This window comes from Balaenoptera physalus, assembly GCF_965194825.1.
Source record: "Balaenoptera physalus genome assembly, chromosome: 6".
In the NCBI taxonomy this organism is placed as follows: domain Eukaryota; kingdom Metazoa; phylum Chordata; class Mammalia; order Artiodactyla; family Balaenopteridae; genus Balaenoptera; species Balaenoptera physalus.
In genome coordinates, this window is record NC_138885.1 from 130,503,048 (window position 1) to 130,525,473 (window position 22,426).

At 45.0% G+C, this 22,426-nt stretch overlaps 1 protein-coding gene across 1 annotated transcript in view; it reads left to right on the top strand.

Moving 5' to 3' along the window:
* The window catches only part of ARMC9 (armadillo repeat containing 9), a 160,046-nt gene that overhangs the window by 114,936 nt on the left and 22,684 nt on the right, over positions 1–22,426 (top strand). Inside the window, 1 exon segment of the mRNA XM_082466172.1 lies at positions 13,785–13,889. Within this exon segment, the coding sequence (XP_082322298.1) occupies positions 13,785–13,889 (105 nt within the window).

Sequence of the window (22,426 nt, forward strand, 5' to 3'; positions counted from 1 at the left end):
AGCAGACCTTAAACAAATAAGAAAACAGAAATGTAATATGTCAAATGGTGGTAGGTGCCTTAAAGAACAATAAAAGTAGGAAGGGCTTGAGGGAGAAGCCCCGTGGTGGACACTGGGAATAGCAAATGTCAAGGCCCTGAGGTAGACGCCTATTTGGGGAGCCACAAGAAATGGGGAGGGAATAGGATACGGGGTCAGAGGAGGTAGCTAAGGTCAGATCACCTGGAGCCTTGAGAAACACATTAGCTCTTATTCTGAGAGAGGAGGGAAGCTGTTGGAAGGTATTAAGTGAAAAGTGACATTATCACTCGTCTTGCCTTAAGGGATCACTCAGAACTCCCATTGACCGCATCACAATGAGCGCTACAACTGCCAAGTGAATTCAGAAAGTCATTGACAGGGCTTGGCATCCCTGTACTTGACCTGAGCTTTGCGGCACTGGGACCAGGGAGCCTGTGGACCTCGTGAATATCTAGGCTGAAGAGGCATCTGGGCTTAGCCGAACATCATTCATCTTAGAATCAGGGACCCTTGTTGCGGTCCTGACTCCGCCATGTACAAGACTCAGTTTCTCTAAATGAGCCAACTATCCAGTGTCTAACACATGTGATATCTAGTCAATAATTGGCTCTAACTCAAATGTGGACGTTAACAAAAACTGAGGTTCCTAAACTGCCTGCTTGTCCTGGCACCCATACTCTTTCAACAGCTCTGTGACCTGTGGCTGTTCCTTCTCCCTTGTACTTTGTCATCATCCTCCAGACACAGTGGTTCATCGTTCCGAAAGTCACTTTCATCTACCTTTCATTTCCTTTTCTGTTCCACATCCTGGCTTAAGCCTCAGTCTCTTCCCTTCCCAGCCTGTCCTGCATGTGGCCACCAGACCATCTTTCTAAAGCAGGGCTTGGATCAATCATGCAGGGACATGATCTCTTCATTTTTAAATTGGGGGACATTTTAAACTTTCCAGAAAGTCCAGAAAATAACATGACAGCAGTGGATCTATCCCTTCATCCCTCTCCTCTCCCACCTTCCCCAGAATTAACCACCATCCTGAAGCTGGTGTATAAAATTCCATGAGCATTCTGTGCTTCTATAATATCTTTATGTTTCCATTAACAATATACAATATTGTTTTATGGTTTTTAAATTTACATAAATGATATAATACTCTATGAATCATTTACCAGCTTGCTTTTTTCATTCAACATTACGTGTTAGAGATTTATTGATACCAATACGTGCTGCCCTAGTTCATCCTCTTAACTGCTGTACGAAGGTCTCATCTTTATGAGATACTGCCAAATTGCTCTTCAAGGTGGCTGAATCCATTTACACTTTCACTTGATTCCGTCTTAAAAACATTCCCATGCCCCCTATCACCTAATAAAATTAAGTTGCTAATGGTGGTTTTCAAAGGCCCACTCAATTGAGACCCCAGTCTACTTTTATATTTTCTTTCACATTACTTGCTTTGTTTCTTCATCTATAAAGATAAAGATAATTACTACCGAATTGTTGTGAGATCAATGAGTTAATCTGTGGCACATAATAGACACACAAAAAAGTGATAGTTTCCGTTCCTTCCTTTGTATCTATATAGTACACACTTGCTCCTTCTGGAGCTATGTGGAAAGAGTCTAATCCAGAAAAGTTGGAGGGTGAGCAGGGGGACATGTTAAAGCCAAGACTAGGACGCTCTCTTGATCTCCTGATATCTTATTGTTGCAGCTCACTGGGGTCTTGGATCACATTCTTGTCTCCTCTCATGGGTGCATTTGATCATGTGTGCTGTCCGTGTCCTCATTCCAAGTCCAAGATGACAGGGGCCAAGCACAGAAGCCTCTCTGTACCCCCCAACAGACCTTGAAAATGACAAATACATGCTGAATGTTAAAACAGCGAGTGTTTGAATCTAAATACAGAGAAAGTGGTTCTGTAATCAGACTGCCTGGGTCTGAGTCCTGCCCCATCTCTCACCAGCCGTGTGGCCTGGGGCAAGTTGGTTAACCACTCCAGGCCTCAGTGTTCTCATCTGTAAAGTGCAACTATAAATACCCATTTCTTCAGGTGGTTGTGAGGATCGAATGAAATCATCCCCATAAAGTGCTAGCACAGACGCAGTGCATGTTAGCCAGTTTTGACATTACTGTATCATCATGATCTACAGGCAGACTAGACGGATGCAAATGAAGGTTTGCTAGAGTGGAGGCTCCTCGTGTGGTACCCGGCCAGAGCTGGAGCCAAGGTCGGTGGGTGGGCAGGATGGAGCTGGGGGTGGAGAGCGGGGGAAGGGGACCGTTGGAAGCCCTCAGTGGGTAAAAGGAGGGGAGGGAGGCTGTTCCCAGTACAAACTTCCGGTAACAGCCTGCTTGTGAGGTTTTTCCTAAAAAAACAAATTCAGATTCCTAATCAGTCCCCGCGAACGCATTTTCCCCTACCCAGGGAGCTTGAGAAACACTGACAAATCCTTACTTTTCAAATCTCCTTCGTCTAGATTCTTTGAGGACTTTGAAGTTCATCTAAACATTATTTCAGAACTTACGTGGTTTATTGAATAATAATTTTTCCTTATGACATTCTTGCTGATGTGTAAGAATATACCCTCATTGTGTCAGGGGCACTTCCAGGTCTGGGGTGGTGGTTTCTGGCTTGTCAGCGAGCCGCCCCACTCACTCTGGGCTGGGGTGGGGGGACACACCCAGCCTTGGGGTCTTTTGTTTCCCCGGAGCGCCGCGCCGCCCACCCCTCCCATCTCTTGAGCACACTCAGTGACTCTTGTCCAGAAGGAACCACAGCGCAGGTTACCCGAGGCGTCCTGCCTGCGTCCCGCACAGTGTCTGGGCGCTGCTATGATGTCGGCTTCCTCCCTCTGTCCCACCAAAGCTTTCGACTGTCTTTCACTTCCAGTCCTGTTCAGCCTCCAAGTCTCCTCTGATTCCGTGTGTTCCATATTTTAATGCGCTCGGCTTCTCTCAGAGCACCACTGCCGTCGTCTCCATGTGTCTTGCTATTTTCACTCAGACTTCAGGTGAAGTTTAAGCAAGCACACTGAGCAGCGAAAGCAGTGGCTTAGAGGAATCAGGGAAGTGTAGGGTGTCGGGGTTTGTCTGGTTTTATTCGGGGTTAGTTAATGAACTGAGCTGGTTGTTAAACCAGCTGTCATTACCCCCAGGAATGTCATTTTGTGGGTAGGGAAGTTGCTGTCTAGAGCAACGCGGCATCGCGACAAGTCCTCCAGGATTCAGAACCTGCTTCCATCCGCAGTCCTGGCACACACTCAAAGAAAGCTGCAAAAATGGAAAAGGTCCATTCCGCTAGGGGAAATATGTTGATTACACTGCCTGCCTGGTCACCTTGGTCCACCCTTTCTCTCCCATGTGGAGTGTTTTTTCCTTATTTTTACAAAGAGTGAGATTTCCAATTCAGTGTTCTGAGAAGGTGTCTCAAATTTAAACTGCTGGTAGAAGTCTTATAATTATTTCAAGTGGAAAACACACTCGATACTTTCACTTGTCATATGTAAAACCACTTGAATACATTCTGCTCTCTGCATTATATCTGTAAGAATCTGAGTTTTAAAATGCATTTAGTGGTCAACCTTAGTTTTGTTTTCAGGCCAATTGCTTAGAATCTGGTTTGTCTGGAGTATTATGTATCTAAAGCCTCCAGTTAAGAATCTTGTAGTGTCATAAGATCACCGAGCCGCTATGGGGAAGCTTCGGATTAGAACATCTAAATTCATCTCAGCTCAAGTGCCTTTTTTATGAGGCACTCTTAATTTCTTGAAGTAATCAGTTATCCCCGGGCTCTCCCTTCAGTAATCTGATGCATCCTGCCCAAGTACATAAAGACCAGTAATTTTAGTAAAATTCCTCCCAGCAATGGTATTTAAAACCCACCCTAATGAGACATTTATTCTTGAAGCATTTCCTTATCCATCACCTGCTTGCTTCACAGAGTAGATTGCAAAGTATGTTTCATTTGGAATTCCCAGGCAGCTCGGAAAAGCTGGCAATGTGGCTGGTTCTGTTTTTCCACGGTGTGTTCTGCACCCGGGTGTCGCCGTGTTCAGCTGTTCACACACACTTAAGTGAGGCAAGTGAAATTCTTCCCACTTAAATTGGGGGAAACTAGTGGAAGTAGTCTCCTCTCTCCCAGAGAGAAGGCTGAAGCTGTAAAATTATCACTCAATGTCTCCTAGGTTTGCCCATTTCAAAAAGTTCTGACACATCCTCAGTCGTTTCCACCCACTTGGCCCCAACTGAAGAAGTGGACCCAGTGCCCTGCTATCAGCAGGCATCAGTTTTACAGGCTCTCTCCTTTCGTTTCCCACCACCCTAGTGGTTTCCCCTGCCTTCCCGAAGCTCCTTCTGCATCTAGTTTCCCAAGTGTTGCTGGAAACAGATTGAATAGCATTGAATTAAGCTCTTGCTTCTCTTTGCTGAGTTGCACTTTCCAGCTCGTCGAGCACAGCTCATTTTCCTGCTGCTCTTTACATTTCAGGGGTCCTAACGATGCCTCCGTTTCCTTTTTGCTGATATCCGTGTTTCTTAGAAAAACTCTGACAGTGACTTGTTTGTGTCTATACAGTAGATGGCTTTTCAAAATCAGAGAACTTAAGAAATTTCCTTAATCAGTAAGGCATGATTTTAAAAGGGACAGGATTTTAAATGATCTCATTTGCCGGATGGAGAAACTCAGGCATTGACAAGAATCACGTCTAATCAGAGCCTCACTACAAACTTTCTTAACCAGGAACTATCAATTTAATAATGATTTTCACATCCATTTTCTTACATTTATGCATCTTACATCAATGTAATATTCTTGAAAGCACCAAGAGTATTTGCCTGCGTGTTGGCAGTAGAGAAACTGTGGCAGAGTAAGCAAATTCTCCAGGTGGCAAGCAGATCGGCTGAGATGCCATGGTTCTTCCTCTGGCCCTACACTTGCACATGACACTGTGACTTAAGTTAACTTTTATTACAGGGTCGTATATATTAGGGGCCAAATGTAGAAACTGGCCTGTGTTTTATGAAGGTTATCAATTACCAATGAATTTAGCTATGAAGTATTTTTAATAAAAAACAGCTTCAACTTGCTTTAAATTTTTAAAAACTTGAATAATATTTCAGTGACTCTCTTACTAACTTGTTTTTGAACAAGTTAATAAATCAAGCTTTAACTTATGATGGAGAATACATTCGCTGGTTTGTATATTTGCAAGTGAATGTCTTACCTATGTACTCGTTGTGCAGAGTAAAGAAGTACTTTTGTGAGCGTTGACTAAGGTTAGCCATGGACCTTTTATTTTTCATTGAAGTGGAATGTGGGCATTTGTTTTGTTTCTTAAGGTTTCATATCTCATCCTGGCAGGGAAGTGGTGTACGACCAATACCTCTGTGAAAATGTGATCCATATGCCCATTTCCAGCTGGTGCCTCCAAAGCTTGCTTCCCTAGGAAAGAGATGAAATACTACCCTGCTGCCCAGAGCGCTTGGCCACTCACTCTGACCACACAGACCAATGCTTTTGTCCACAAAGAGCAGTCATTTTCCTAAAATAATCATATAATGTACACACTATTTGATCACTAAGATGCTGGTATTGTAGTAAGCTAAACTCTAAGCCAAGGCAGCAGCATAAATCTTACCTGGCTGTCCCAGACCTGACCTCAGGTAGGGCCTCACATAGCATTACCTTTATGGAACCCCAAGTGAAATTTCAGGATGGCGTGTTCACACGCGCTCGACAGAACTGCCAGCTCAGGTGAAGCAGCAGGAGAAGAAGGTAGCAGCCCTTGCGTGGAGAATGAGTCAGGACTAGAGGCTGGACGACCATGAACCTGGTGTTCCAGGCAGGACAAGACAGGGGGGTCCGAACGGTGCCGCGGCCCCCCTCCCCCCTCTGTCTGCCCCGTTGAGCTCAATCTCCGCCGGGCACTGAGGACCCTCGGGCCTCAGAAGACCCGGTCAGCCTAGCCTGTGCCTCCTCAGAGACCGGCTTCTCTGAGGGGTCCCAGGGGGCTGAGTCAGAAAGATCTGGGCAGAAGGGGACTGGCCCAAGGTTAAAGTCCAGACTCCTGCCTCCAGGCCAGGCTCTCACTGTGGACCTGTCGCTTCTCTCCAGCTCAGATTCCACATCAGACAAAGCAGGTGTAATCAAAGGAACCCACACGGAGTCACTGTGAGGATTCAGGTGAAGTACTGTGGAAGGGTAAGGTGGATTCCTCCATGGTTCTGTGGTCACAGACCATCAGTTAAGTGCTCAAATGTAGGCTGGAGGAAGCAGTGTCTCCGCAGCAGCCCCTGCCGCGGATACGACAGCACGGAGGGTTAGGAAAGGCTCCGGATTGGACCGGAACGTGCCTCTCAGTCTGCTGGTTCTGGTCTGCGTCGGGGGCCACCTAGAATAAGTTGACTCCCCTTTTCCTAAGAAAGCCCATCCTGGGGTGACAGTGTCTCGTGGTGGCAGATGGCACTGACTGGGTGGTGAAGAAAGCCTGGGAGACAGGCCTGTGCCCTGGAACAGCCCTACCCAGAGGCAGTCCTCACGGGAATTTGGGCCTTCGCCTCCCTTGGAAACTGACTCAGATAAACCAGATTCACAAAAGACTGGGGCATCCAAAATGGCTGGAAGTTCGTTTGAAAACAAGGACAGGTACTTACGTTTGCTTTCTCTTCCTGTTGGCGAGTTTAGAGGAAGCAAATCACATGTGGTTGAGTGGGTGAGGAATCAGGAGAAGGATTGGTTAGATAATCTCAGGGACCCTTGTCACCCAGGCGTGCAGGCCTGGGGCACCCCCTCCGCCCTGAGACTGGATGGGCACTGGACGGGCATCTCCTCCAGGGCCCCTCCTTCCTGCCATCTCACCTCACAGCAGGCCAGCTCCCTTCACACGGACACATTCTTTCCTTAGTTTCTACCTCAGTCAGATGACGGTCTGGTCTGTTTTGTACTGATCTTTATAATTTAACCTGCAAAGGACAGTGTAATCTCTGAATTCCTAGCAGGGAGTGGGAAAGAGTACCGCGGCTTCCCCGGTACCATGTACGTCATTCAACTGGCATTTGATTAGACACAGACTCGGGACAGCTCATATATACTATTATTTTGTTTTTAACTCCTCTCTTTTTGTGTATTTGAAAACTTTTTATTTTGAGATAATTATAGATTGACATAACAATAGAGAAAAATCTTGTGTACCCTTTACCCAATTCCATCCACTGGTAGCATCTTGCAAAGCTACAGCATGACAACAACCAAGGTATTAACACTGATGCATTCAAGAACCAGAAGATTTCCATTACCACAGGGTCCCTTTACAGCCACAACTCCCATTTCCTCCTTAAAATCTGGCAACCACTAATCTGTTCTCCATTTCCATAGTTTTGTCGTTTCCAGAACGTTGTATGAGTGGAATGATATAGTATGTAACCACTGAGGACTGGCTTTTTTCACACAGCGTATTTCACTGGAGATCCATCCAGGCCCCTGTGTGTCAGTAGTTCATGGTGTGGGGCTTCCCTGGTGGCGCAGTGGTTAAGAATCCGCCTGCCAATTCAGGGGACACGGGTTCGAGCCCTGGTCCAGGAAGATCCCACATGCCGCGGGGCAACTAAGCCCATGCGCCACACCTACTGAGCCTGCGCTCAGAGCCCGCAAGCCACAACTACTGAGCCCGCGTGCCACAACTACTGAAGCCTGCGCACCTAGAGCCCGTGCTCCGCAACAAGAGAAGCCACCGCAACGAGAAGGCCGCATACTGCAGCGAAGAGTAGCCCCCGCTCGCCGCAACTAAAGAAAGCCTGCGCGCAGCAACGAAGACCTAATGCAGCTAAAAATAAATAAATTAAATAAATTAATTAAAAAAAAAATAGTTCATGGTGTGGCTGGACCACAGTTTGTTTAACATTCTCCTGCGGAAGGACATCTGTTGTTCCCAGTTTTTGGTTATTACAAATAAAGCTGCTATGAACATTCACGTACAGATTTTTGGGTGACAATAAGTTTCCATTTCTCTGGGATAAATGCCTAAGAACATAATTGTTGGGTCATATGTAGTTCCATGTTCAGCTTTTTAAGAAACTGCCAAGCTGTTTCCCAGAGTGGCTGTACCAGTTTTGTGTTCCCACTAGCAACGTGTGTGTGATCTACTTTCTCTGCATCCTCACCGGCATTTGATGTTATTACTGTTTTTTAACTTAGCCATTCTGATAGGTGTGGAGTGACTCACTGTGGTTTTAATTTGCATTTTCCTAATGGCTAGTGATGCTGAACATTTTAATGTGCTTATTTGTCATCCACATGTCCTCTTTAGTGAAATGTCTCTTCATGTTTTTGCCCATTTTCTAATTGGATTGTTTGGGGGTTTTACTGTTGAGTTTTGAGTATTCTTTCTATATTTTATATATTTAGATACTAGTCCTTTGTCAGATATGTGGTTTCCAAATGTTTTCTGCCAGTCTATAGCTTTTCTTTTTGTCCTCTTAACAGGGTCTTGGACTTGAGGATATGGGGAGGGGGAGGGGTAAGATGTGACAAAGTGAGAGAGTGGCATGGACATATATACACTACCAAACGTAAAATAGATAGCTAGTGGGAAGCAGCCGCATAGCACAGGGAGATCAGCTCGGTGCCTTGTGACCACCTAGAGGGGTGGGATAGGGAGGGTGGGAGGGAGGGAGATGCAAGAGGGAAGAGATATGGGAACATATGTATATGTATACCTGATTCACTTTGTTATAAAGCAGAAACTAACACACCACTGTAAAGCAATTATACTCCAATAAGGATGTTTAAAAAAAAAAAGTTTTAAAATTTTCAATAAAAATCCAATTTAAATTTTCCTTTTTATGGATTGTACTCTTGGTATCAAGTATAAGAACGCTTTGCCTTGCCATGGGTCCTGAAGATTTTCTCCTATTTTTTTCTAACAATTTGATAGCTTTACATTTAAGTCCATGGTCCATTCTGAGTTAATTTTTATATAAGGTGTGAGAATTAAAGTAAGGTTCTTTTTTTTTTTTTCCTATGCATGTCCAGTTGCTCCAGCACCACTTGTTTTTTGTTTGTTTGTTTGTTTGTTTCAATAACAATGGCTGGCATTTATTAGTCATTTACAATGTATCTGGCACTTTTCTAATGTACAGTTTTCAGAAGTGTCCTATGAGTTAGATTCTATTATTACCATGATTTTACAGGTAAGGAAACTGAAAGGTAGATGGAATAAACTGTACTAAGTCCAATGGCAGATGATCATCAGAGCCCATGTTTCTAGCCTATGTGCTCTACTATCTCCCATATAGAGTATTTTACCTTCTCTAGTATTAAGATATTGTATGATAATTTTAGATTTTAAAAGTTTCCCCAATGATAATTTACTTTTTCACACCGAGAGATCTGTTCCAGTTTGCAGCAATCTAGTCAATAATTCAAAATTTTCATTATTGAATCTTGGGGCAGCACCACTTGTTGAAAAGACTATCCTTCCTCTGTTGAACTACTTTTTGCACCTTTGTCAAAAATCAGTTGGGCGTATTTGTGTAAGTCTGTTTTGAGGTTCTCTGTTTTGTCCAGTTGATCTGTATCTCTCTCCCTCTGCCAATACCACATAGTCTTGATTCTGGTAGCTATATAATGTCAACTGGAAAAAAAGTGCACAGCCTAAAAGTTGAGAGTGATGTTTTATTTGGGGGCTTTACTGAGGACTATAGCCTGGGAGACAGCCTCTCAGACAGCTCTGAGGGACTGTTCCAAAGAGGTAAGGGAGGCACTGGATATAACAGGAGCTTTTGCTGGGGAGGAGAATGTAGTCGAACATCAAAAGATTACTACTAATCACAAAAAAACCCAAAAAAAACGGACATCTCAAGTTAATGACTTTAGTGCTTTTCAGTATATGGGAAGTGCAAGAGCCTGGGCTCATTGAAATTACCGTTTTGATATTCATCTTAACTATCTAGGGCCAGTACCCTGTTTTTTTCCATCCTGAATTCCCCTCAGGGTGCACCAGCAGGGGTGGCTGCAGTGGCTGATGACTTTATGGCCACAGCATGCTTTGTTTGCTGAAATGGCAGACGACATTCTTTGCCTACAATAATAAGTCTTGAAATCAGGTAGACTGATTCCTCCCACTTTATTCTTCTTTTTCAAAATTGTCTTAGGTATTCTAGTTCCTTTGCCCCTTCCGTATAAATTTTAGAGTAGTCTTGTACCCATCTACAGAAAAATCTTGCTGGGATTTTTATAGAAATTACATTAAACTTGTATATCAACTTGGGGAGAATTGACATTTTAACTAAGTTGGGTTTCTAATTCATGAACAAGTTAATGTCTTTCCATTTATTTAGACCTCCTTTGATTTCTTTCTTTAGTGTTTTGTAGTTCTCAGCATACAAGTCCTATACATGTTTTGTTAGATTTACACCTAAATATTTCTTATTTTATTGTGTGTGTGTGTGTATAAGCAATTGTAAATTATATTGTATTTTTAATCAGAGTTTTAATTTAAGACTAGTATGTAGAAATTGATTTTTGTATGTTTATCTTATATCCTGTGACCTTGCTGAACTCACTTATTAGTTCTTCGAGTTTTGGGAGGTCAATTCCTTGGGATTTTCTACATAGACAATCATGTCATCTGCAAATAAAGACAATTCTATTTCTTCCTTTCTGATCTGTATGCTTCCTATTTCCTTTTTTGCCTTCTTGCTCTGTCTAGAACTTATAACACTAAGAATGGTGAGAGTAGAAATCCTTCCCTTGTTCCCAGTCTTAGGGGGAAGGCATCCAGTCTTTCACCATTAAGTATAATGTTAAATACAGGTTTTCTATAGATGTTCTTTATCAAGTACCCCCCATTCCTATCCTTTTGAGTTTTTGGTCATGAACGGATATTGAATTTTGTCATGCTTTTTCTTCATCCATTAATATAATCATGTGATTTTTTTTTTCTTCATAAGCCTGTTAATCTTGTGGATTACAATGATTAAATTTTAAATACTGAACCAGACTTGCATCACTAGAACAAGCCCCACTTGGTCATTGTATATAATTTTTTTAGCATATTGATCTATTGGTCTATTCTATTTGCCTATATTTTGTTAAGGATTTTTTTTCATTTGCCTTTAACTTGGTTGTTAAGGATTTTTGCATCTTTATTTATGACGGATATTTGTCTGTATTCTTTTTATAAAAGTACTATCATTGCCTGGTTTCGGTACCAGGGTAATACCAGCTTCATAAAATGAATTAGGAATTATTTCTTCCTCTTCCGTTTTTGGAGAACATTGTGTAGAATTGGTGTTAACTTTTTAAAAAGTTTGGTAGAATTCTCCAGTGAAACCATGTGGGCCTGGAGACTTCTTTGGAGGAATTTTTAAATTAGGAATTCAATTTTCTTAATAATTATAGGATTATTCAAGTCATCTGAGAGGCTTTGTGTTTTTTATCTAAGTTGTCAAATTTATGTACAGTTTCTCATAGTAATCCCTATTATCCTTTTTTTTTTTCATTTTTTAAAAATCTTTTATCTATATAAGTGTGAACTCTGCCTGTGTGGATTTCTACCTGATAATCCATTAATATCAACATTTATTTTCATGCTCACATTGTCCCCATTTGGCCAGTGGAAACCCCACCAAGTTAGCTCTCATGCATTATATAATTTAATTGTGCATTATTTGTTACGAAAAAATTGAACTAATATATCTTTTCAAACAGTGAAAAAGAACAAAAAGTGACAAGGGCCTAAGAGAAGACAGTGGCAAGTAGAAAAGAAATTTAGAAGTATATAGGTGGCAAAATTGTGATGATTAACTTGGTATGGGCCTATTATCCTTTTGATGTCTGCAGGTCTGTAGTGATATCTCCTGTTTCATTCCTGATATCAGTAATTTGTGTCTTCTTTTTCTTTGTCAGTCTTGCTACAGGTTTGACAATTTCATTAATCTTTTCAAAGAATCAGCTTTTAGTTTTACCAATTTTCTCTGTTGTTTCTCCGTTTTCCTTTTCATCAATATCTGCTCTTCTCTTTATTATTGCCTTCCTTTTGTTTGCTTTGTGTTTACTTTTCTATGTTCTTGAGACTTCCTGTTTTTTTAATTTGTTTCAAGAATGTTTGTGATTGCTCACTGAAGCCTTTTCATGATGGTTGCTTTAAAATTTTTTCAGACAATTCTAGCATCTCTGTATCTTGATGTTGGCATCTCTTGATTGTCTCTTAATTCAGTTTGAGAGCACGGCTGGTTCCTGGTATGATGAATGAGTTTTTATTTAAACCCAGATATTTTGGATACTATGTTATGAAACTTTTGTCTTATATCAAACCTTCTCTTTTACCTGGCTTCTTCTGACACTGCTCTGGCAGAGGAGCAGGGGCTCCTCCTCATTACTGTTAGGTGTGAGTAGAAGTCCAGGTTCTGCGGTCGGCCTCTGTTGACACCCCAGGGAGCGGGGGAGGAGACTCCTTGTTACTGCAGGACAGGGGTGGGAGTTCTCCATCCCTGCTAGGCCGCCACTAACACCTCCCCGACTGGAAGAGGTGGTAAGAATGCCTTGTGACTGCCCCCCCACGTGGCCTCCCCAACACCACAGGAACATGGTGAAACGTGGCAATGGTGAACGTCTTGAGTCTCCACCAGGCCTCCTCTGACACCGTCCCTGGTTGGGGGGGAGGGACATCTCATTACTGCAGAGTGGGGGTGGAAGTCCAGGCTCTCCACCTGGTCTCTACTCTCCCCTCGGGGTAGGGGGGCTTCATTACCACCCAGCAGGTGGTAATGAAACTCCCCCTCCCTACTTGTCCCTCTCTGATATCACCCCAGTGGGGGTCACTGGGGTGCCTCGTCACAGCCTGGTAAGGGCAGCAGTCTCAGCGCCCTGATACCCTTTCTGGTGTGGTTGTGGGTGGGATGACGGTGTTTTCTCCGGTGTTTGGTTAGTGTCTAAAAGTTCCATCATGCTGGGCTCCCCGTTTCGTGGTTCTTTGGCTAGACGGAGTAGGCTTTGGGGGACTTTTTTTGTCTTCACCATGCTTGTTTCTGGGTTGCTGGCTTCTTCAGCGCCAAGTCTGGAATCTCTAAGGCAAAAAGTAAACCCAGGGGACTCACCACCTTTTATTCCTTGTGTTTCAGGATACCCAGCCAGTCTGCCCCCTCCTCTCCATCTCTCAGGGTCTCATATTTATTTTGTACATAATGTCCAGTGTTTTTGGTTGTACTTAGGGGGAAGAACAGGGAAAAATATGTCCACTCCATCTTCCCAGAAGCAAAACAGTTCTCCTCTTTTTTGCTGAGTCTTCTTATTGACTGTAAACTGCGTAAGAAGAACAAGCCTATAATATACAGTTTTGTATCCTCTGTAAGGCCTGTGCACATGGAGGTGCTTAGTAGTTATTTGTAGACTGGCTGATTTGGCTGTTCACATGGCACCTTGACCTCACAGAGAAAAACATTCTGAGAACTGTACCTAGGAGAGACCATTCAACAGCATCTTGTTGAACCTCTTCCCACCTGTGGCTACGGAAGTGTTCATTAGGCGCCCAGCTTCCTAAAGAGGTGGGTTGGCATTTTCCCTTTCATCTTCACGGAGGTTGTGAGCGGAGGTTGTGAGCGGAGGGCAGACGGCCCTGGAGAACCTTTGAAATGCAAACCCACGAGCCGCTGCTGTTGGGCTAAGGTCTTCCCATTTCATGAGGTGCCCACCTGGGGAGCCGCCCTCTGGGAACTTGCAGCGAGGGAGGGGTCCAGAGCACTCACCCCGTGTCTCCTTTGAAACAGGAGGACCATGACACTATGGAAGCTGATCTGGACAAAGATGAACTGATCCAGCCCCAGCTTGGAGAGCTCTCAGGCGAGAAGCTTCTGACCACGGAGTACTTGGGAGTAAGTACCGTGCGAAGCGGGTGGGGACCCCGAAATAGAAAGGAGAGATGGACCATTGATGGACTTAGCATTTGCAGTAACACATAAGGGTTTGGTTTGGTCTGTTATGACACTGTGTTTATGAGAAGGTATGTGTTAGTCAGCTCGCTTCCAGGGGCCCTGAAGTGCACAGCGGCCCTAGTTACTATCCTAAACAGACCCGCTGGTGAACAGAAGGCGGTTAGAGTATACCTAAAAGGCACACTCCAGAGCCTTCGTAACATCTGAGGGTAAGCCCGTCCTTCGTAGTAATCATCTACCCGTCCCGCGTCTTGGTTTTCTTGTGCCTTATCCGGGAGAAGGGAAGACTGCTGCAGGTTTGTCACTCATCAGCACACAGGTGATGGCTGAAGCCATCCGAGCAGGTGAGGTCGCCCACTGAGGGAGGCGGAGGGTGGAGAGGGAGGGAGGGCGGGGCCGAGGGCAGGGGGTGAGCCAGCATGTCAGGCGCAGGAGAAGGAAGACGGGCCCCTGAGAAGGACAGAAAGTGAACAGTCAGAGAGGCTTGCGGAGAACCAGGAGAAAGCAGTGCCACGGAAACCAGGAGGGAGGGGTGTTTCCGGATGGCCTGAGTGGTCAGGCAAAGCACCAAGAGGCCTGTGGAGTCACACGTCTGTGAGGGGCCATAATCTGAACTCCCCGACGACCCCGATGCTCCGGGAACGCCTTGCTACCACCCACCAGCTAGATAGGGAAGGCTGTAAGTTGGGGGAGCTGCCGACTGGCTGGGAGAGGACGGCGGCGTCGGGGGCCCAGGTGTCTCGTGGAACCTTGATCAGAGAACACGTGGGTGAGCAGGTGGGATGCTGCAGAGTAAGGTTTCTGAAGGGAGGAGCAATTGCACAGGATGAGGCCAGTTCAGACTGAAGCCCCCTGACAGATGGCTGAGCACATAGGAGTGAAGGCCATTGGTATTAAAAGGAGCTCCTGGAATTTTGAAGCTGGTGGTTGACTGGGTCAGTTATATGGACCCCGAAATCTCGTCAGATTGGGCAGGTCGGAGCTGGAGCTGGGAGCCAGACTCTCAACAACTGAAGCAAAGACAGTGACGTGACTTGGGAAGGAAAAAGGTGGCGGATGCAGGCGGCGTGAGCCTTTCCGGGGCAGGTGGAAGCAGAAAGCACCTGTCCATTCCCATTGCTGCCCCGTCCAGGCCCTCATCACCTCACCCTGGGCACTGGTCTCCCTGGTCACCTGGGCCTGGTCTTCCTCATTGTTCAAGGAGTTTCCAGGGGCCCCAGGCTGGAGTCAGTATTTGCTGGCAGAACTTGAAGTTGGAGGACAGCCAAGGGCCCAGTCATGGGGACGTTGTCGGCGAGGGTTTTGGAGTTTACTCTGCATGAGCTGGGAAGTTGTTGGAGGGCGCAGAGCAGGGGAGTACTCAGTTTGACTTACGTTTTACTATATTAACTTCTATTTTCACTCTGGCTGCTTTGTGGAGAATAGACCGTATGGGGCAAGAGTTAAAGAAGGGAAGTGACTTAGAAGGCTGGGTGACCACCAGCCCCCAGTCATGGACAAGTGCCTGAAGCCCGCCACTGTCCCCAGAAACAACTCAGGGATCAAAGGAACCTAACTGACTGCAGAGGCTCCATTACGTTAAGTCAAGTGGGGAGGTAGGTGTTTGAGAAGGGACGGAAGTGAGGCCATCTGAGTTCCAAACTGCTGATGGAAGTCTTGAGCCCTGACTAGGCCTTTGCTTCCCTTTGGAAGAACACTGGATTTGTCAGGGAAGGACTGAGCTCCATTTGACAGGACGTGCATTTTTTTTTTCAATTTATTTATTTTTTATTTTATTTATTTGTGTCTGCGTTGGGTCTTCGTTGCTGCGTGCGGGCTTTCTCTAGTTGTGGCGAGCGGGGGCGACTCTTCGTTGTGGTGCGTGGGCTTCTCATTGTGGTGGCTTCTCTTGTTGCAGAGCACGGGCTCTAGGCGTGCGGGCTTCAGTAGTGGCTCGTGGGCTCTAGAGCGCAGGCTCAGTAGTTGTGGCGCCCCAGCTTAGTTGCTCCACGGCGTGTGGGATCTTCCCAGACCAGGGCTCAAACTCGTGTCCCCTGCACTGGCAGGCAGATTCTTAACCACTGCGCCACCAGCGAAGCCCTGGACGTGCATTTTTAAAAACAAGATTCTCATGCTTCATGGGCAGGTGGTGAGGAAAACAGAAGGCAAGTTGGCGGGGCTTCTCTGGAGGGTGGTGGCAAAGCTGTCGAGAACTCAGCCCTGAGATGCTGGGACTTTCCCACAGACACCACTGCACAAGCACGCGAGGGTCAGCAAGGATGTTCAGACAGAAACCCCAGTACAGCCCCTTTGCTAAATAGCTTTTAGCACCTCTGCACAGTGAAATGCCGCGGGTGAGATCTTATGTTGATATGGTGAAGATTTTTAACAGCAACAACGAAAACAAGACACTGAACATGCTGGAACTACCACTTTAATCTTGCAGGTTGGTGAGGCACAAAGGGACAGAGCTTTCAAATCAACCAATAATCCAGCTTAATGGTGTCATTTTACCATAGCCTGCAGTTCTAAATCTCCTTAATGCATAGGTATTGTTCTTTTATCAGAAGGAAGTATTTAGAAAAGTTCTACACATGCTTGTTTATCTCATTGGTGTCAGTTACTTTTCGGTGGCAATGTGAGTGGTAAGAATGAAGTACAGAAAGAATTCGTTATAGGGATGTGAAGACCAAGGTAATTAGTTTCCTAGGGCTGCAGTAACAAATTACCATAAACTGGATGGCTTAAAACCACAGAAATGTATTCTTTCACCGTTCTGGAGGCCAGAAGTCCACAATCAAGTTATCAGCACAACCGCACTCCCTCCGAAGGCTCTAGGGGAGAATCTTTCTTGGTCTTGCACCTTCTGGCGGCTCCAGACCCTCCTTGGCTTGTGGCTGTGGAACTCCGGACTCTGCCTCCTTCTCCAGTGACTTTCTCCTCTTCTCTTTGTGTTCTCTTGTCTCTTATGACACTCTTCACTGGATTTAGGATAATCTAGGATGATCTCTTCATGTCAAGATCCCTAATGTAACTACATCTGCAAAGACTGTTTATCCAAATCAGGCCACGTTCACAGGTTCCCGGAGTTAGTACATGGACAGATCTGTTGGGGGCCACCATTCGACCCACTAGACCAGGTCACCATAGGATCTCATGTGGAAACACTTTAAAGTTTTATTAGAAAACTTACTGTTGAGCATTAATCACTGAGGTTATAGGTACACTCCCCATTTTGCCGTCTTTGTTCATTAGACTCCTCAGCTGCCCTCAGTCACCCAGTCTTTTTTTTTTTTTTAATTAATTAATTAATTTTATTTTTGGCTGCGTTGGGTCTTTGTTGCTTTGTTCGGGCTTTCTCTAGTTGCGGTGAGCAGGGGCTACTCTTCATTGCGATGCGTGGGCTTCTCATTGCGGTGGCTTCTCTTGTTGCAGAGCATGGGCTCTAGGCGGGCTTAGTTGCTCCGCGGCATGTGGGATCTTCCCGGACCAGGGATCGAACCCGTGTCCCCTGCATTGGCACACGGATTCTTAACCACTGCACCACCAGGGAAGCCCAGTCACCCAGTCTTGATTTGAAATTGACAGCCGGCCAGCGCTATGAGCTCACCTCACCTGCCCACCTTTGGCTCTGGTGGTTCACACGGGGGTTGTGCACTCATACCTGCTAACTGCTTGTGTCAAACGAGGGAACCTGCCAGAGATAGAAGGCGTTGCATTTCACTAGGGAATGGGCACCCCAAAAATCACAATTCACGCCTCCCATTCTGATGTACTAGGTAGATTGTAGATTTTTCAAGATCAGTGGAAAGCTGTTGACTTTTAGAAACTTGTATTCAAAAATTTTTCATTGAACCTGTGCCATTTGCCTAACACAGCAGAATGCTGGCAAAGTTTCTCAAGCTGTGATCTTCCAGAAGTTTACAGAAGATGACACAGAGCAGATAAAACTATGCTGTTGATGAGGGATGGAGGGTCAGGGGGTTGACGGGTATCATCCTGTGATGTCAGAGCTGGCCATTGAAGGTGGGTTAAAATAGAGTCTAGGCCCCAGCCCTGACCTCCTTACCATAATCCCAGGAGCGGTTATTGTACACACCAGTGATTTAAAAACTATAATACTACTTAGGGCGTGAGGGGGGAGGTGCAGTGAGGGCAGCCTGCCAGGGTGTCGAGGGGATGGAAGGGAGCCCTTCCCAGGATGCCTGGACCCATGGCTCCCCGCTTGCTGGGCATTGATGGCCACCCTGCGCCCTGCAAGGCCACACTCGCTGCCTGTCCTCACCCCGCCAAGTTCAAGCAGATGGCGCCTGCGCACTGCAGAGCCCGGGCCATGAAGAAGCTGACGACCACAGGGAGCTCAGGGAAAGCTTGGGCAGAACAAGCTGCTTTTCCTGGCCTTGCCTGAGAGCGGTGGTGGTCACATCAAATGTATCCGTTCACTCATAATTCTGGTGAAAAACAGCACCCTTTTGTGTTTCTTCTTCAGGCCGTGATCAGCAGCAGGTCAAGATTGATGACTTGCCAACTTCTTGCTTGGTTATTTCTAAATTTTTTAGAATCGTCCATATTATGCCGAATAATCACTTAGTTCTTCCTAAAAAGAGTGCCCTGACTTAAATATCTTCAATACCCTGGGTAAAGGAGTGTAGATATTTATCATAGGATCTCAGTTTTTTTGTTTTTATTTTGAAGTTTAAACTTATTGTTCAGTTACCTTTCACAACAGTCATAGGCGTGCCTTAAATCAGTTGGGCTCACGTCCTGGGCCAAGTCCTGTGCTGATTGCTTCACATATCTGATTCCATTTATTTAATCCTCCCAACAAAGGATGGGGTAAATTCTGCTCGTATTGCGTGTCATGGATGAGGAAGCTAAGGCTGAGAGGGCTGAGGAGCATTCTCAGGTGTTATCTGAGCCTGCTTGCTCTTTACCACTAAGCTCTGCTGCCTTCCGGGAGAACTGTAGATTTTCCAGTGAATTCTGTTCCGTATTTGAAAGTTTAGAGTCTCCAACTGTGTGAAATATTCAAAATTACTATATGGTCCAATCTTTAAGCATAGACTCAGTTTGGAGGGGGAATGCCTGGTGTCAATGCTGATCACTCCCTTTCCACACTTTCTTTTCTGCCAAGTTGGTTTAGAGATCTCCTAAAGAGCTGGTTAAAGCAGGGGTCCTGGCCCAACCTCCAGACAGTCTGAGTGTGTGGACCTGGCCCCAGGAATCTGCATCTTTATTACACCCCTCAGTGGTTCTAAAGCCAGCATCTGGGCCATGGAAACATTGCCACGTGGGCAGACCTCAAGGTTAACGGGGCCTCAGCACGGGAAGTGGGTGCAGCTGGCCAGGGGGCAGGGCCAGCCCGCCGGAGACAGGGAAGAAGTTTGGACGCCTGCAGCTGACCCTGTTTTACTCGCAGTGAAAACCAAAACCAGAGAAGGAAGGGCCTCAGTTTCCAATTTTTCCTCTTTTTTTTTTTTCAAATTTGTCTCCACTTTGGGGTTTTTTTCTAATCACTTTTCAACCAATTATTCCTGCTCTGCCTGACTCTGATGATTGAAAAGTCACTTGGAACTAACCAAAAAGTCCATATTCCTATGTGTGAAAACACAACCAGACAAGCAGGGGGAAGAATCCCCAACCCCCAAAGATTCCAAATCCTTTTCTTTTTCAGTTTGTTTCTGGGATTCTTTTTTCTGATTGCAAAAGAAATACATGCTTATTACTGAAAAGTCAAAAGTAAGCACAGCATAAACAACCACCATAATAATTCTGTCCACCCAGAGATAACCACTGTTCCCTCTATTTTCCTCTCATTTATCTCTGTATCTCATCTTTCCTTTGTCAGTTGGTATTGAGCTCATCTGCAAGTAGCAGGGAATCCAGCCTTATCAGACCCTAGGCTCGTCTCTTGCCTTCTTTCACCCAGCCCGTCAGAAGAGAAGATCCAGGTTTTGTGGGCCCTCCAGTTTACAGGGTTTTGCAGGCCTTCTTTAAAACAACGGAATACAAGGTTTAGGTATAAAAGTGAATACGTAGAATGAGACTAAGAAAAATAAATCACAGTCAAATTCAAATTTTAAGAACTGACAGATCGATAACCAATAAGGACCTACTGTATAACACAGGGAACTATACTCAATATCTTGTAATAACCTATAATGGAAAAGAATCTGAAAAAGAATAGATATATGTATAACTGAATCACTTTGCTGGGCACCTGAAACTAACACAACATGGTAAATCAACTATAGTTCAATTTTTTTTAAGAAAAGGTAAAGGGAAAAAAGAAAGAACTGACAGGTATCACAAACAGAAAAATAATGTTTTATTGACTAGCTGCTTGCCACGTGCTTCATAGTTTTCTTTCCGGATATTTTTTGTTTTATACTCTTTGATTGCCTCTACATATGTGACGACGAGTTTGTAATATTTTCTACAGAGAAAGAAAAGAAAATTAGTCCTTCCTGTAATGTATTTGATCAGCTTTGTTTCTTATTATTGATAGATTTGAAAATTTTCTTTTGGCCTCACATTTAGCTTTATGGTAATGCTGTGTAAATTTTTAGGATTGTTGTTAAATTTGAGAAAACCATCCTCAAACTTCTTTCATAAAGAAACTGGAAGATTTGGGGGCATTTCAAGTTTTCTTGTGCACTGACTCTTCATAAATTCTCTGATGATGTGTGGAATTCCTAGAAGCCACTTCCACACCAGGGCAGCTAGAGATGGTCTGGCTATGCACAGAAGTGACTGGGAATCATATTTCCCACTAGACTCAAATTAAAGGTAACCTGGATTCACCGTCCTTTTAGCTAAGTTCTAAATTGACTTTGGCCATTCCAACACCATGAGGGGGAGTATGGCAAGGGAAGTGAGAGTAGAAAGAAACAGCAGTTTTAAGTGACTGCAATTGAAACATGCTACTTCTGCAAATTTTACAAAAACCATATGAGCACGTTGCCAGGGCTCTTTCCGGGGCTGTGAAGCTTTGGTTTCATTAGCTCCACGGGAGCTCTGCCTGGTGCATTGGCCCTTCATTCACATGCTTGTTGCCTCTTGGTCATAAGACGATGGATGCAGCTCTTGGCACAAATCATGATAAAGTCAGGAGGAAGTCAAGCGTGCAGGCCAGCCAAATCCACCCCCTCTTCAGTGCTTTTCCCAAAGCTACTTCTGGCGTCTCCCGCTTACTTCTTTTTTTTTTTTTTTTAATTGGAGTATAATTGCTTTACAATGGTGTGTTAGTTTCTGCTTTATAACAAAGTGAATCAGCTATACATATACGTATATCACCATATCTCCTCCCTCTTGCGTCTTCCTCCCACCCTCCCTCCCCACTTACTTCTTACTGGTCAGAACTGGGCCACATGGCCCCTAGCTGCAAGAGAGTCTGGAAAGGTGTTTTTAAGTAGACGCATTTCTGGGCCCACAAAATCAGAGGGCTCTTGGTCAAGAAAGAGGGAGTGAGTATTAGGTGGCCAGCTAGCAGTGTCTCCTTCAGCTTCCAGGTTGTTTTCCATGTGTATAGATGGACATATTGTGTGCCTGTATTTTCTTACAAAACTTCATACTGCTCTATAGCATGTCATAATTGCTTTGATTCACCAATACTCAAAAACTAGTAAATGGGAAATTTTTTACCTAAATTGACATGTTGACCATCTTTTACTACAGAATAAATTACGTTCAGCTAAATCAGATGCTGCATTTTTTTCTAATTGTGGTTAAACATGCTGTATTTTTTTAGTAGCAGAACCTTTTTTCAAACAGCATCTCCATCCGTAACACAGATGGAAGCTGAGTTCCTTTGGTGAGTAGGGTGGTTGTCAGGAACCCTTCCTCTTCTCTCCCAACAACCCCTGAAGCATTTCTGTGGAAATAGCACGTTGTTGGTAGATACACTTTAAGAACTTTCCAGCCCAAAAAGGCTCCTTTGCAAAGTGAGGTGCCCAGAGAGGGCCCTGGAGCCCTTGTGGACCCCTCCGTGGCTCCCCACATGCACAGTGGTTTGTGAGGTGAACAGGAAACAAGCCCTCTGGAAAGAGCTGCTCTGAGACACCGAGCGCCTAACACAGTCGTCCTGGGCCCTCACACCAACCCTGTTCACCTGAGACCTTTCCTCAGGCCTTCTGACGACACACCGGATGGTTCTGCCCACAGGCCTGACCCAGTTTCCTCATCCACTGGAGAGGACAAATACCACCCACCTTAGATTGTTTCTTAGGCCTGTGAAGTTTTAGGGAGATGGTGTGGCTGACAGGGTTTTCCAAAGGCTGAAACACTCTCAAATATGTGCTGTGTTCTCTCTCCTCTAGGAAGGAGTTGGGAGGGGTGAGCTGGGAGGGACAGTGGAACAGGGAGGAGGCAGGGGGCGTGGGGGACTAGCAACCCACACACTCGCTGTCTCCCTCTCCAGCGCTTAAGACTGAGCCTTCCTATCCTAGCCCTCTGCGGAAGGACCCGGGTGTCTGACTGGCATAATGGAGGGGGAAAGA